We start from the raw sequence: 14,018 nt of genomic DNA on the forward strand, positions 1-14,018 counted from the left end.
CAAAATGGCCTTCGTATCGCACCACTAGAAGTCGGCCCAAATCATGTTCGTCGTTCCATGAAGGATTTGGCGAACCTTCCGCGCCATTACTCGCATGGACTTCCAGACACTATACGGGACATACTTCTGTCCGTTTCTTGAATATGCTAACCTAGTCGTCGACCTCAGACTAAAAAATGTTGTAACATTCATTAGGCGCGACCAACGAGCAGTGAATTCGTTAGATATGAGACGTGTCTCAGGGTGCATGACCACTTCGCCCTTGCGAATGGCCACCTCTGAGGAGACCAACAGAATATGTGAACAGGTTTTTCACCACCGACTCAACTAAAAAGCGGCGGGAACATAATAAAAACATTTTCGTGCTCTTAGCGCACAATTTTACGGGGCAAAATTTTTCTCATTTCGGGTAGTTGGTGCGTGTAATGACATCCCCTCGACTGTTGTACAACTTGCATCTAGCACCCACTTCAACGCACATTTTAGACACCATTTCAGTTGTGCCCTCGCGCTGGCAAATTGCTGCCCCGTACTGAGAACATGAAGAGCAGCGCTGCACCCTTTTTCGTTTCTTCATCTCAGGCGAAGGAAAGCTGCTGAACGACAACAGTCAAACCGACCCCCTAAGCTTAGGCGAAAGCTTCAGTCCTGTGTAACACTCGGTGAGTCCGTTAACTGACCTCATCGATGCGCTTGAAGTTCTCTATTCAATTTTTGTAGGCAACTTCAAATATTGAAGTTTCCATGGTACTGCACTGAATGATGAAAGCCGTGTTCATATGTTGCTCAGAGAAAACTTTGCGAACGCCTCTGTCATGTATGATGGGCTGAATCAGAAAAATTCTAAGTTAGGCTCCAAAAGGGATTTTGGGGACCGGGCTTATTTGGGCGAATCCTTTTTGGCTCGTCACGAAAAGTTGGCCCAACGGGTATTCATTTTTCTTCAGATGACTCAGAACGATTTTCCCCATACTGCTAGCATGAACTTTGAAACACTATATGGAGCCTCTGCCAGTTCGCCTTCTGGATATGCTAACAAAGTGGCCTAATCTGGAATCAGGAGAGGTGCAGCACCCGGTGAGGGTGTACCGCGAGCTTATAAAGCTGTTTTCACCGCCCCCAGGCCCATTGATTACGAAATGCATTTGAAGAACCTTGGTCATTTCTCCCTACATCATCTTTACTTCCGAAGAAAAACTGAGACTTTGTTGTGACTTTTTTGGACAAGCTCATAGTATTTCAATTTTTGGAGCGCGTTCTCCTGATTCCGGGGCATTGTTCCGTGGAATCACTTCCTCAGGCAGTTGCCCGCACAAATAATAGGACCAAGGCCAACTCACTTTCATTTGCTTTTATTTGGATCCTCACGCTGGAAAGTTAACCACCCAGCGCGAGGAAATTGAAGAACATCGCAAACCTTGCTTTTCAGGTGATCGGAGGCCAGTGAACGTCGAGAACAAACATATCAATAAAGGCAGTGCAGATGCCTCAATCCTGTGCATAACTCCGTTCTGTCTATCACGAAAATTAATGAGACCATTAATCTCACTAATATCAACAACCCATGGATGGGGCGAAATTCCAGAAGACTCAAGCCTTTAGCTTTTGGGTCTTCTATTTTTGTCTTTAACGTATGCCCTGGAACGGTTTTAATGTGTACCTTAATTTGACCTTGTCATGGAAACTGGGACGCACATTTTTGAGTGACCATGGTATGCATCCCAATGAAACATTTACTACGTGTTAGCCGTCTAAATTGTTGCCAGCAGATAAGAAGAAGAAAGAGGAGGAGGACAGAAAAAGAGCCGAAGAAGGTAGGTTGCATTGTTCCCCATTTAGACCTTGTCAAGATGAAGCAAGACTGCAAGCTGAGGAAGAGGAGAAAGCACGGCAGCTGAGAGAAAAGGAAGAAAAGAGGAAAAAGCAAGTTCAAGAAAAAGAAGTAAGTAGATCCTTCTATCTTCTGTTCTTGCATCATTGTAAGTAAACTAATTAAATTGCACAGCAGATTCGCTGTCTTCCTCTTGGTCCCTCGAATAATTCTTCAATTCGCAGAAGTAGGAGAGTGGGAACTAAAGTGAATTTTACCCAGTACCATCCACCTTGTGTTTTTTCGCTTTGTAACTGTGCCCACGACTAAGTACGAAAGTAGATTGTCATGCCCTAGAGCACCAGGGCATGTAAATCTGAATTGTGCATGCAAATGCTAGGAAGCCATTAAGCTTACTATTGTACAGCGATGCTTAAACTTCACTGGAATGCAAACAACGGTGATTGCCATCGCAAGATTTGCAGGCTGTATTTCACCCTTCCACACTGCTTCCATGAGTAGAACCATCTGCATTCCAGCGCACTATATTTGGATTAGGAGCCGAATCAGCGGTGCGCGTGGAGGCGCTCCAAGGGAATCTGGTGTAATCAGCCCGAAAGGATTAATTTAACTTGTGAAGTCAATGCAATCAATTAAGGCTTGTGGACAAGAGGAACTGGGACTCACCACCCATTCTTCGATTTCCCTGGAACCCCAACCTGTTGTAAAAGCAATCTGGCTATCTCAAAAATACTCGTCTTGCACTTTCTCCAGTTATCGCTTACCGAAAATCCTTAAACAGCACAGAGTCACCTAGGGGATCCTTGTTTTGTTGCCTCTATATATCGTCTCTAACCCAAGTGGAGATGACAGTGCCCACATACAGTTCATGTTCACTGTATTCCAATCAAACTATCAACGTTTCATCAGTACTCAGCCCTAAGGATCGATAAGAATGAGTGCGGAATTCTCTCCAATCATGCGATCGGTCTGGTTGGCGAACTGTCCAAGTTCTTTCAAAGCCTGTTTGATTCGGCCGTTGAAAAATAGGCTTATCATTCCCACTCACAAGGATGAAAAAAGGCGCACCCTTGCCGGCCACAGAACAGTCTCTCTTATTCCTCAAATTAACGAATTAAACAGTCACGTATGAGCTGGAAAGGCCCCCATAGAAGCTGAACTTACTAGTTTTCCAACGCAAAAAATGGGAATACGTAGTTAGGACCTGGACTTTCAAACTTCTCGCTGACTGTTGACAGTTGGACCGAGGAATTTAGTGTGTGATTTGAGGTGAGTGTCATTAGTTTCGAAGTTTCAAAGAGGCTTGACCCTGAAGAAGAAACTAGCATATAAAATAACGGTGTCCCATACTGCAAGGGGTTCTTTGTTACCCAGAAGATGAACGACTTCTTCTCTGGTTGACATAGCGTTAAAAAAATGCCTAACACTACTAAAGAATCTTTCACGTCGCTCCAACATCGATTGTTTTCATCAAAAATCCACCACAACCTTGAATTCCCTTGTGAAATATTTGCCAGCGGCATCAAGTTGTGGGAAACTGTGCAATCTCCCAAGAGCCCGAATTTCGGGATCTCATGGTTCAAAAGATTTCGGCCGCAAAACGGACTTCAAGATTCACATTCTTCTGAATCTTAGGGGTATTGTTAGATTTCACATCACTCCTGCCAAAGCAAGGAGGAATCTGCTTCTATTATGTCACAGCTAAGCCGGTAAAACTAGCGCTTTTCCAAAAAGAGTTATTGAATAACCTTTAATTTAACCCTGATGCTCAGCCAAAAGGATCCATCTATATTTTTGGGTGGCTCCTGTGTTGGAAGTCAACATAATTACTTTGAAGGACACCGCAAGGTTGGCGATCTTGTCCACTCGCTATACCAAACTTAATTTACTTTAACTAAGCTTCATTTTTGCCTGATGATTGTGGGTAGTTCTGCTGAAGTAAATTTAAGGGACCGTTTTAGTTACATTTGAGATTCAACCAGGCTTGCATATTCTCCAACTTTTTCCCAGGCTAGAAATTTCGAGGTGTGATGTTGCCAAAACCAACTAAACCCCTGCTGTAAACACCCACTTGTGTGCTTTCTCACATTTACGGAATTCTGGCATTCTGGGGATTTAGTGAATCTAGGTTATACATAATAAAATTTGTTTGATCCGCAGAATATGTGTGTTCACGTTGCGATAACCGTACACAAGTCTTTTGTAGGAAGATGTTTTGAAGCAACCACAAAACGCCACAAAGTTATCAGGAGACAAAATTTTGTTCTAATCAAATATAAACTGTGTTTATCAGCGGAAAGTGATTGATTCGTGACAGACACTTTGGTGTAGGCTAAAGATCACATGTTCAATGGGATTTCCTTTGAGTAATTGAACCAAAAGCTATTTGAGGATCATGATTGGTAGAAAAAACCTAATCATAAAAGTGATAAACTGGAAAAAAGAACGTGCCGACGTTGAGGTAAATTATTCAGTAATGTAAAATCGTATGGGAAAGTATATCGCTGATACCAATCCTTCTTCGTATATTTTTTCTCGCATAATTTACTTCCTTTAGCATTTGCTGGTTGGGGTCGCCGGAAATCTGACTGCACAACTGGGCGATCTAAGCATACTTGAAACTCAATTAAGTCATCGACTTGGATTTTAAAATTGATGACAACTACTTCAGTTGGTCGCTTACTGTGGTTTTGCAGCATTAGATTCTTTATTATCAATATTGGGGGCATCAGTCACGGATTGTGAGGAGTGACAACTGACCGACGCATGTTTTGAAAAATTCTGTGAATTTCGATAATGCACTCGTCTGCATTTGTTCCCTCCTTCGATTACAGGGCAAAGTAAGAAGTCACTGATAGACTGGCAAAGTTCAGTTTAGACTATTCCGTCGGAATCGTTTTCTGCTCTCTCACTATCAAGTGCTATACCGTTAGATGTCGGCACTTGCTGGAAAGATATTTTACGAAAAATGGCAAGATGTTAGCCTATGGCAGCATAAAACCTACTGGGATCGGGCCAGCTAGGCAATGAAAGCGGTTCCGAAACGCAAAATCCCTGAAAGAGTATTACACTTCATCTGCATGATGGAATCCCTGGAACAGCCGGTGAGTAGATCCATGAGGTATCTGAGTGATGCAGCCGTCCAAAACAAAGAAGTATGTTTCGACTGCTGGGCCAAGCGCTTTGGACCATTTAACTACACTGTAATCCTGTACCGTGAATCTGTAACCGCCAACGACTCTTGTGGCATATGACTGAATATTTTCCCTCAAGTATCACTGTGTTCCTGCCCTTACATTCGCATGTTCCAGATTGATGGTGAAACTCTCAGTCAGAGCACACATTTATGAAGAGGACACTGACCCAGACAACTAGTATGAATTCGTGTCAAGGTTGATTTCCAAAATAAGCCTAATGGTGAACGCAGTAATCAGGAAGGACCCGGTTTGACTCTAGTGGTAGGGAGATACTTCGTGTCAGTTATCTTTCGTCGCCCTATTGTGGCCCGTGAAGCACTGACTTGAGAATAGCAAGGGGGGTGCCCGCATGAAGCAGGTTAAGTGGACCCAATCTTTACACTCCGAGAGCTGGTAAAAGAATGCCATATGTATAGATGACCCATAACCTTGGTAGTTCTGGATTTCTAAGGCTCATTTGGCTCAGTTAACACTTTTGTTCAGCAAGGACTGCTTTATATGTTTGTGAACAAAATCAGGTCCTTATATTCTCAGATTTTCAAGCGTGCAAAGACACGTATAGCTTCCCAAATGTTTTTGCATACAAAGTAGTGTGGGACAGAGATGCTTGCCCTCGCCACCCCTATTTAGCTTTGTAATCCACGAGATAATTAAACGGGACCTAGTGTTCAGACAGGTTATATCGAAAATTTTGTCGATCTGTAATATGTAAACAACATTGTTCTGGTCTTTGGGGAAGACAATGCGTAGATGTTTCCGGATGAACTGATCAGGGTTATCCCATCCTTACTTTTTCAAAGTGTGAAGTAATGCTTCTTGACAACCAATTACCGAGCACACTACTTAAAACCCAAGAATACACTCAAATTTGTAAAAATAATTTGTGTGAATTGTGTGTCATATCGTTTCCGATTGTGGTGTGACCCACAAGGTCCTAGCACGAATCTTCAGCCTCGGGTCGCGTTTGCGAATGTGAGATAGTTGTGACAGCAATTTGGCGTATCCCTGAACGTCAAGAGACGTGTGAATCGGGATATAGTGCGTTCCGTTATTTTGTGTGGCTACGAAACGTAGCTTATGCCAGTAGCGGGACCAGTTCATCTTCAAATTTTTCACAACCGTTGCCTTAAAACCAATGGTCATTCACGAAAATAGTGTTTGTCCTGCAAAAAGGACTTTGATCAAAGAATGTGTGCGGTACTAAAAGCCGAATCATTTGGCAAAGAGTGCTGTTGTCCCTTCGGAACCAGAGATGTGGCTTAGCAGGGAAAGTATAAAAGCGATTACGAAAAGTCCAGGCGTTGTCAGTGGGACTTGCCTTCCAGAATGAATTTGCCATCATATCCTCTACACTTGGTTGGAGATTCTGCAAGGCATAGTGGTTTATCGATATAAGTAGCATCCTTGTTTTCAGTTTCTATTCAGATGGCTTGATTGAATGTTTGAAGGTGCAAGCACCTCAAAAAAATTGCTGTGGGCCAGCAATACATCCCTTATCCAACATGTTAGTCTTTTCTTCACAATAAGGAAAGTGGCAAGGCAGCAGAATACCCAAAACTATGTTGATACGAAAGAACTGGATGGTTCTTGAATCACTAACGACAGTGCAGTCATTCAGGGTCGAATAAATGATGGCAGCTTCAGTTTAGAATCTTATAAATCAAGAAGACAAAGAATTTAAAAGACCGTCAACCCATAGAAAGAGGGATATATGGCCTTAGTAAATGGGCATGGACTGAGGCTTATAATGAACAAACAAAGAAGCATAAATTGGCTGCGTGGTCAGAGAATTGTTGCAATAAGAAAGCTGAAAGTTTGGCCAGGCATTAATCACAATAGTGACAGTGGAACAATAATAAAAAACAATCCTTTGATGGTTAGCCACAGCTTCCAGAACATTGACAAAGGAAGGTTAGATAGACTACCTTCCGTCAGTTACCAAAAATCAAATTTATGTGGAATGACCACAAAATAAAATATGACGGAAGCAATCCAGGGTGAAACAAACTCTGGACCCATTTCAAAGAATTTAGAGAGGGCGAATTATGCACAAGATATGCAAGAGATTAGGAGACTTCAGAGCTGTAATTGCAATAATTTCACCAGCGAAAACCAACCGATATATTTGGTAAAAAATGGCAGAAAGGCCACTGGAGGAAAATGGCAGGAAGATCTCTAGGTGAAGACTAAAAGTACTGTGTTCAACAAACACAGAACAAGAATATTTGTAGAAGTGGCGTTTACTGTGTTCATGACACCAAAGGAGCCATAGCTGATCCAAGGGGAAGTAGGTCACTGGAAAGACACGAGTATGAAATGGAAAGAGCTGCATCTTCTCCATAAAAACTAAGCGAAGCAGAAATAGATTCACTGCAAAACAAGACAGCCGATGTTGAGAAAGAATAAAGATATGCTTCCACCTTATGGCTTCCAAAGCAGATATCGTCAAGGTATCATGGTGGAGTGGTTGGTCTTGAAGTATCCATTTCAGTTCTCCTATTCGGAATATATTCCGACCCTTGACAGCCTCTAGTCAGGCTGTTACGTGACATTCGTCCAAGTGTCCTCGAGATACCAAGACATTCTAGTTTGGTTTCACCAAAGGATTCCTTGGCAGGTGAACTCAGCGTCTTGCCTCAAGTCTTTTGGTGACAAAAACCTTCGTCCATTTGTAAATAAATACTATTTTCTCAGCTTCCCTCAGTTCTTGCAAAGATATAGCAAGGTCCATGTGTTCGGGTGCTTGCTGAGGTTCACAGATACTGCGTGGATTTTCTTCCGATGTTTCTTGGAATCGCACTAAATTTCCTGAGTAGTCAGTGAGACTGTGATGTAGCATCATCCTCAACCGATATCACGGGTAACTTGTTGGTCTGATTAGGTCTGTTTCAACGTTTCTGCATATTTCTCAGACATTGACCTTCAGCATCATAGTCATTTTTACTGTTATATAGCACTTTGTTTGTGGTGGCCCTCTGGAGTGTTTCGCGAACAGATCAGCGCGCCTTTGGTTATCTATGTTTATCGAGGTACTAGGCACGGCTATACTTTGCAGTTTTCCCTTATCTTTCCCTCGTCTATTCGTGTAGGTGTATGTCTTCTTGAGTACTGCTGTTCAGCACTGTGGTAATATCTGTTTGCACATTTGCTTGATCATCACCGTTGCAGTAATAATGCCTAATAATGAAAGCTGGCGTGCATTGTATTGGTTTGCCGCGTTAAGTTAATAAGTACCAATCAAGGATGTGCAACGGTTTTGAGCAATTTCTTTGAAACGGTTCAGAATCAGTCCAATCCACCTTTACAAAAGCTGCTTTAAACACTAAGAAACAAAGTACACTCCGAAGTTGTTGGCCAACTATTTGAGAGAAAAAAAGTTTCATCCGGAAATATTTTAGGATTGGCAGTTTTCCAATGAAAATGTACAATGCGAACGCGCGATTTGGCATTCAAAACATTCTGCATTCGGACGGTACGTTAGATGGCGTCAAATGTTTCTATAAATTTGTATTCTGTGGCCCGAAGGGGATTAAAAATTAGGTGACTTTTCGCATAATGATTGAAGTTCGTTAGTCGGTCCACTAGATTTATTCGATAATTCTTCTGAGGCATAATTGTATTAAATTTCAATAAACTTACCATAGTTTGGCCCCGGTTACGTTGGATCTATCCATAGTAAAAAGTGCTTTGCATTTCACTAGTACTCTAGAGTGTCTGAAGAGTAAGCGAACAGGAACTTTATTGGTTCTTCTCTACTTCCGTCATGAATGCTGAGACTTCTCCTAGGGCAGTACTGTGTCGGTGGACTTCTCAGATGTTTGTAAAACAAGAGTTAGACGCAACGTATCTATACATTCATAAAACTGTGCAAAATGGACGTAAAAGCATAAGGACTGTATTTCGGTAACTTGTCATTTGCTACCTATATTTTATTTTCCGATTTCACTCACAAACCATGGTGACGATTGTAAGATGAAGCAAATTCTAATTGTCTTTTTATTTACCTCCTCCTTGAAGGAATTAAGACGGAGAAAAACAGAGCTAAATGAAACTCGAGAACTTTTACATGAACATCGAATTCGCTTGGAACAGCTGGAGGCTGAACGACGAGCTGATTATGCCGTGAGAATTCATTGTCCCATCTGATCTTAGAAATTTCAGTGGAAACGGTATTTCCGATGCGATGGTTCTCCAAATCCAAGCATAGAGAAAGAAGTCAATACTTTTATGAGTCTTTGGAGGTTGGATGAGACACGTTTGACAATGGAAGAGGTAATGGATGACAGTGTGCACAGTTTGAAAGTAGGCTACCCGCCGAAATTTTCCACTTTTTTTCTCGAACCCAGCTAATCGACGAACTACAAACTTTGGTAGCAGATATCGGTGAAAATGAAGAAGATGCCCAAACCCTACTCACTTACCGAAGAGTATGTCAAATGCAAAATAGTATCACTAGTATCCATTCACGATTCATTAGACCATGCACGAATTACGCCAGTTGGTACATGAAAAGTTAGACCGTGCCACTGTGGAGACATTGTCTCGAGCAGTGCATTTTGCGGATCATGAGACATCAAACCTGCAGAAGACTTGGCGGAACGACTGGATTGCTGTCTGTATCTGGGCTAACCTGTCCAAGAATCCACGGTACTTTATATTCATTCATTACTCCCGAACTTTTAGTATACGACAATTTACATTCGCCGATGTGGACATCACGTTTGACATACCCAAATTCCTGACCTTGTCCGATTGTAGTTTTCTAATTTCATTCATGAAGTTCGATAACTATTCCGTTGAATGTGCTTCCTACGTATCACGAAAGGCGAGGAAAAAAAGTAAGTCAGTTAGGTTCAGCATGAAACAGTCTGTCTCACTTTTAATCATTTTCTGACCATGAGTCTAGACTAGTTCAACAACTGGCGAATATTTGGGCGGAGTGTCTTTATGTGGCCTAATAACTCGACTGCTTTTGCTTCTCCTCCACCTGTGGCAGTAATTCAAGCTCCGAAGGATAAGGCCAAGAAGGAAGCCAAAACGCACACAATGCACGCAGAGTCGGAGTTGACGGAAAAGGCAACCACAGAAGAATTGGCTGTGGTACGTTTGACGGCTATGCCCCGTTAATAGCAAACTCTTAGGGATCTTGATATCTGACCGCTTGTGTCGACAGAACCATGTTCGTATTCGCATGTCTTCTGGAGTAACTTTCTGATGACATACCAGCAATGAAATTGACTAGCTGGGGAAACTCAGTTTCTTTATAAGAAAACTGCAACAATATCAGAGAAACTACTCGGTAATAAATAATGGAGACAGCTTCAGCGAGTGAATGCGCAGTCCTGAATGACCTCAATGCACATGTCATTATCACCATCAGCTTTAAAGCTTTCACATGTTGTGGAGTGGTCATAAATACCACAGTCCTCTTTACCAACGATCTGGAAAAATAAGGGTGAAGTGGGTGGACATGGATAGACTAAGGACAATAGCTGATATCGTCGAACTGTGAATCCAAGAATGTTGGTGGATATTTTACTTGAAAGATCAGTAATGGAAGCTATGCGTCTGTCAAGGAGTTTTCGAACCTCTAGATGTTCCAATAAATCCGATCGTCAGTCAGTGATTGACCACTACATCTTGTATAACATAGGCCAGTCTTGTCAGAACAACGCTTTTGTCATCCACACCGGGGTGCAGCGAGAAAATCGAAAGATAGGTGTCCGAATAAACAGTAGTGACTCGTTCAACAAATGTCCCCAAGAAGACGACTCACCTGGTTGTGTGCTACGCAAATTGACTTGTTGTAAAAAGTTGTCGCGCTCGGCGTGGAATCCAGAGTAACTTTATCGGACAGGTGTATGAAAAGTGAATGAAGGCGAAGACGAAAGATTAATGTGGTGTAAAACTGATACTCTTGTATGAAAATGCCATCACATTTGACTGTGGAGGACAATATTGGTGATGGCACCCAGATGGTCCAGCAGGACGCTGGTGGTCTGGCACAACGGAAGGCTTAGACAGGCTTGCAGTTGGCCCTCTGTCTTTTCTATTTTGGTATTATCTTACTGATGGAGCTTTCAGGAAAAATTTAACATGGTTTCAGGGCGTGGAATGGCTAATGTTCAACAGTGCACGGCCAATATCAGTAGTGCTTATAGTGACTTCCGTAGACTACCTGGGTGTAACCACAAACCACTCTACCAGTTGCTGTATCTCCAGAAGCAGATGTGTAGGTTGTTTGCATCTGACTAAAGATCAATATTCTAAACCAAAATAAACTTCTTGATTTACCCTCTAGAAGTTCACCATTGTTATTCGTTGCTTTCACTCCCTCGTCCACATGCACAACGGCGAGTAAAACCAGGTTCAATACAACCAAAGCACAGAATTCCTGGGTAATAGGGAACTGATTGGGCAGAGTCCGAAAGAGCCTTCTGGCAATCGTTTGAGAATGTCATTCATTCCAAAACATTGGAGGACGAGTGTATTCATACCATTCTTTTTTTATTCTTTCATTTAGGATCTTTTTGCTGATCAAAATAAAACATCTCACTCGGGTGACGCTGAAGAAACCACGGTCGAAATCGAAGAGATTATCGAACCCCCGCCTGAAGATCTCATCTCGACTCCAGGTTGGTGGTGAATTTTTTGGTAACATGGAACGCTCAGTTGCAAGACGTTTATATAGGTTAGGTGTAGGTTTAATTGCAGTAGCGGTATGCTACCGATTTGCGTTCCCACATTAAGTAGATTTCTACCGGCCAGAATGGGTCAACAATCAGAACTACTTGGCCAAACGCAACTGAGGTTAAATAATACTTGTTGACACGATTTGTTTAACTAGCTGTCGAAAGCAAATTAAAAGTAAGAAAAGTATATGGCTGTTTCCCTCTGATTGGCAACGCCCTCTTCGGTGGCACTAGGAACAGACTTCTACGGAAAGCTGCATATTCTCAAAACATGTGATAGCTGGATATTGAAAGCCGATAAAGAACTAACAGTGGATACTTCTGACTCCAAGCTGGCATTTTACGGTGTGTATTTGTTCGTACCACTAACCATCACGGGAAAACTTGGCCCAGGCCATTATCCAAAAACCCTGTTACCCCTTGAACAGATTCTCAATTTTTTCAGTTAAAAGTGCCGCGTCATTTGAATAACTCAAAGCTATCGATTCTTGCCTTGTTTACTGGCAACATATGTGAGTACCATGTCCGTCAGAAAATATATACCGCGATATCACGAATACAATACCAAATGAAAAATGAGACACCCTCATGGAGCGCATTCACTTGAAGAAAATCATAAACCAGATATTCAGCTTCATTCAGCTGAATCTCTTGTTACAACTCAACTAATGTGGTTCGTGGATCATATACAACTTTGGTTTAGTTGAAACATCACTTTGGTGGAAACTTGAGGACTGACACCATTCGCTAAGCCAAAAGAATGGTGGAACTAGTTGTGTGCTCAGCAACCTTATGAGTAGCACGTGCCGTCAAAGAAAATATATGTAAATGTATTTATTGTTTTTAATCGGTATCGTCATTGCCGCCATATCTGATTTGATACTTGGTCCTACACTGACTAGTGCTGGCCTTGCTGAATAATTTCAACAAACCTACACGGTACTCGCGTCTAGCTGAATGGGTATGAACACAATAGAAACATCCCATTCTTTGTTGCTGCTAGGTGAGGAGCCCTGCGGTAGTTGATCGTTGATTTTTCGGGTACTCTGCTCTCTTTTCAATCTTAAGACGGTTATATGACAAGTTTTTTGCATTGTGTTTATCTGGAGTATTTTGAATATTTAGGAGTCATCGATAACCTTCCCTATTTCTTTTTCAGAGCCAGACGAATGGGAGCGTGCTGACCTGTGCCCAGATGCGGTCGATTTGGGAGAGTATCACGTCATTGGTGGAGTAATACGCTTTGATCTGCTAACCTTGCCAAGACAACCGAAATCTGGTCGGGGATGGAGTATCACCACATGTGTCCGACCACCTAACTTGACTCCATTTGAATACATCGTAGACGCTGGATCCAAAGGTTCACCCGTACCAGGATCCGAAGGTGGAGGTATGACATGACCAAAATTTAAAGTATTCGTCTTAGACATATTAGTTGGATTGCTCAATGGAAAGAATGTGTGGTAACACACGTAGTTAATGGCTAGTGGCACAAACATTTCGATATCAGGCAAATTACTTGGCTCCTAATGCATATCAACACTATTCAGTGAGTAACTTCTGCTATTTGCCTGGATAGATGGATGACTAGTCATAATTTATCCACTTCTGTCAACGCTTTCTACGGTATCTCTACGAGCGGAGAAGAGGAACGGATTGGTTAGAGGGATTTGGTGCTGTGTTCAGGTTTTAACACCATTTACAACGCGCCTTATTTTTACTATCAGATTGAGCTTCCAAACAAGAATACTCCAGATAGCACACATCGCAGCCGGCAACTCCAGCAAAGACTTCTATGGTGCATCTGCTTGCGTGGGACAATCCTTGGCTTATTTTTTATAGACTTTAATTTCCCGATGCTTGATTAACCGAAAGCAGACCATTGACAGGCCTTTAACGCCAGAATTTGTGCCTCTGGCCATCACTCATACTTGGTGATTTTTCGTCGAATTGCGTTGGAATAACGGAATGCATGCGAGCAGCGTTCATCGTGTGGGTATGCCCTTAAGCGGGCCGGTAGACGAATCGATAGTGCGTGATGTATGGGCGTCCATTTTCGAGCGAAGACTTACAGTAGCCGACAGAGAAACGTGTTTGAGTAAGCGGATGGTTACACGGTGTCCGAACTGATCAACAGGAGTCTTCTTCAAGGTTTTGTCCACTGCATTGGGAAATAGCATGGTTTCGGAGGTGAGGTGCACGATTTAAGTTGCAGAACTCCGCCACATGTAGTGCTCAACTGAATGGCAAATGCATCCAAGTAAAAACAAGCTATGTACCTAAAAATCTGGATAGATG

At 42.3% G+C, this 14,018-nt stretch overlaps 1 protein-coding gene across 1 annotated transcript in view; it reads left to right on the forward strand.

Annotated features, from left to right (window-relative positions):
• Positions 1–1,747: 1,747 nt before the first annotated feature.
• Positions 1,748–14,018, forward strand: part of T265_12784 (hypothetical protein) — a gene marked incomplete at both ends in the record, with an annotated part of 29,817 nt that continues 17,546 nt past the window's right edge. The window contains 8 exons of the mRNA XM_009165484.1: positions 1,748–1,942; positions 9,046–9,150; positions 9,181–9,330; positions 9,375–9,455; positions 9,506–9,866; positions 10,025–10,128; positions 11,552–11,663; positions 12,880–13,110. Coding sequence (XP_009163748.1) covers positions 1,748–1,942; positions 9,046–9,150; positions 9,181–9,330; positions 9,375–9,455; positions 9,506–9,866; positions 10,025–10,128; positions 11,552–11,663; positions 12,880–13,110 — 1,339 coding nt within the window. The remainder of the gene's footprint in view (positions 1,943–9,045; positions 9,151–9,180; positions 9,331–9,374; positions 9,456–9,505; positions 9,867–10,024; positions 10,129–11,551; positions 11,664–12,879; positions 13,111–14,018) is intronic.

Source organism: Opisthorchis viverrini (genome assembly GCF_000715545.1).
Source record: "Opisthorchis viverrini unplaced genomic scaffold opera_v5_15, whole genome shotgun sequence".
Classification (NCBI taxonomy): domain Eukaryota; kingdom Metazoa; phylum Platyhelminthes; class Trematoda; order Opisthorchiida; family Opisthorchiidae; genus Opisthorchis; species Opisthorchis viverrini.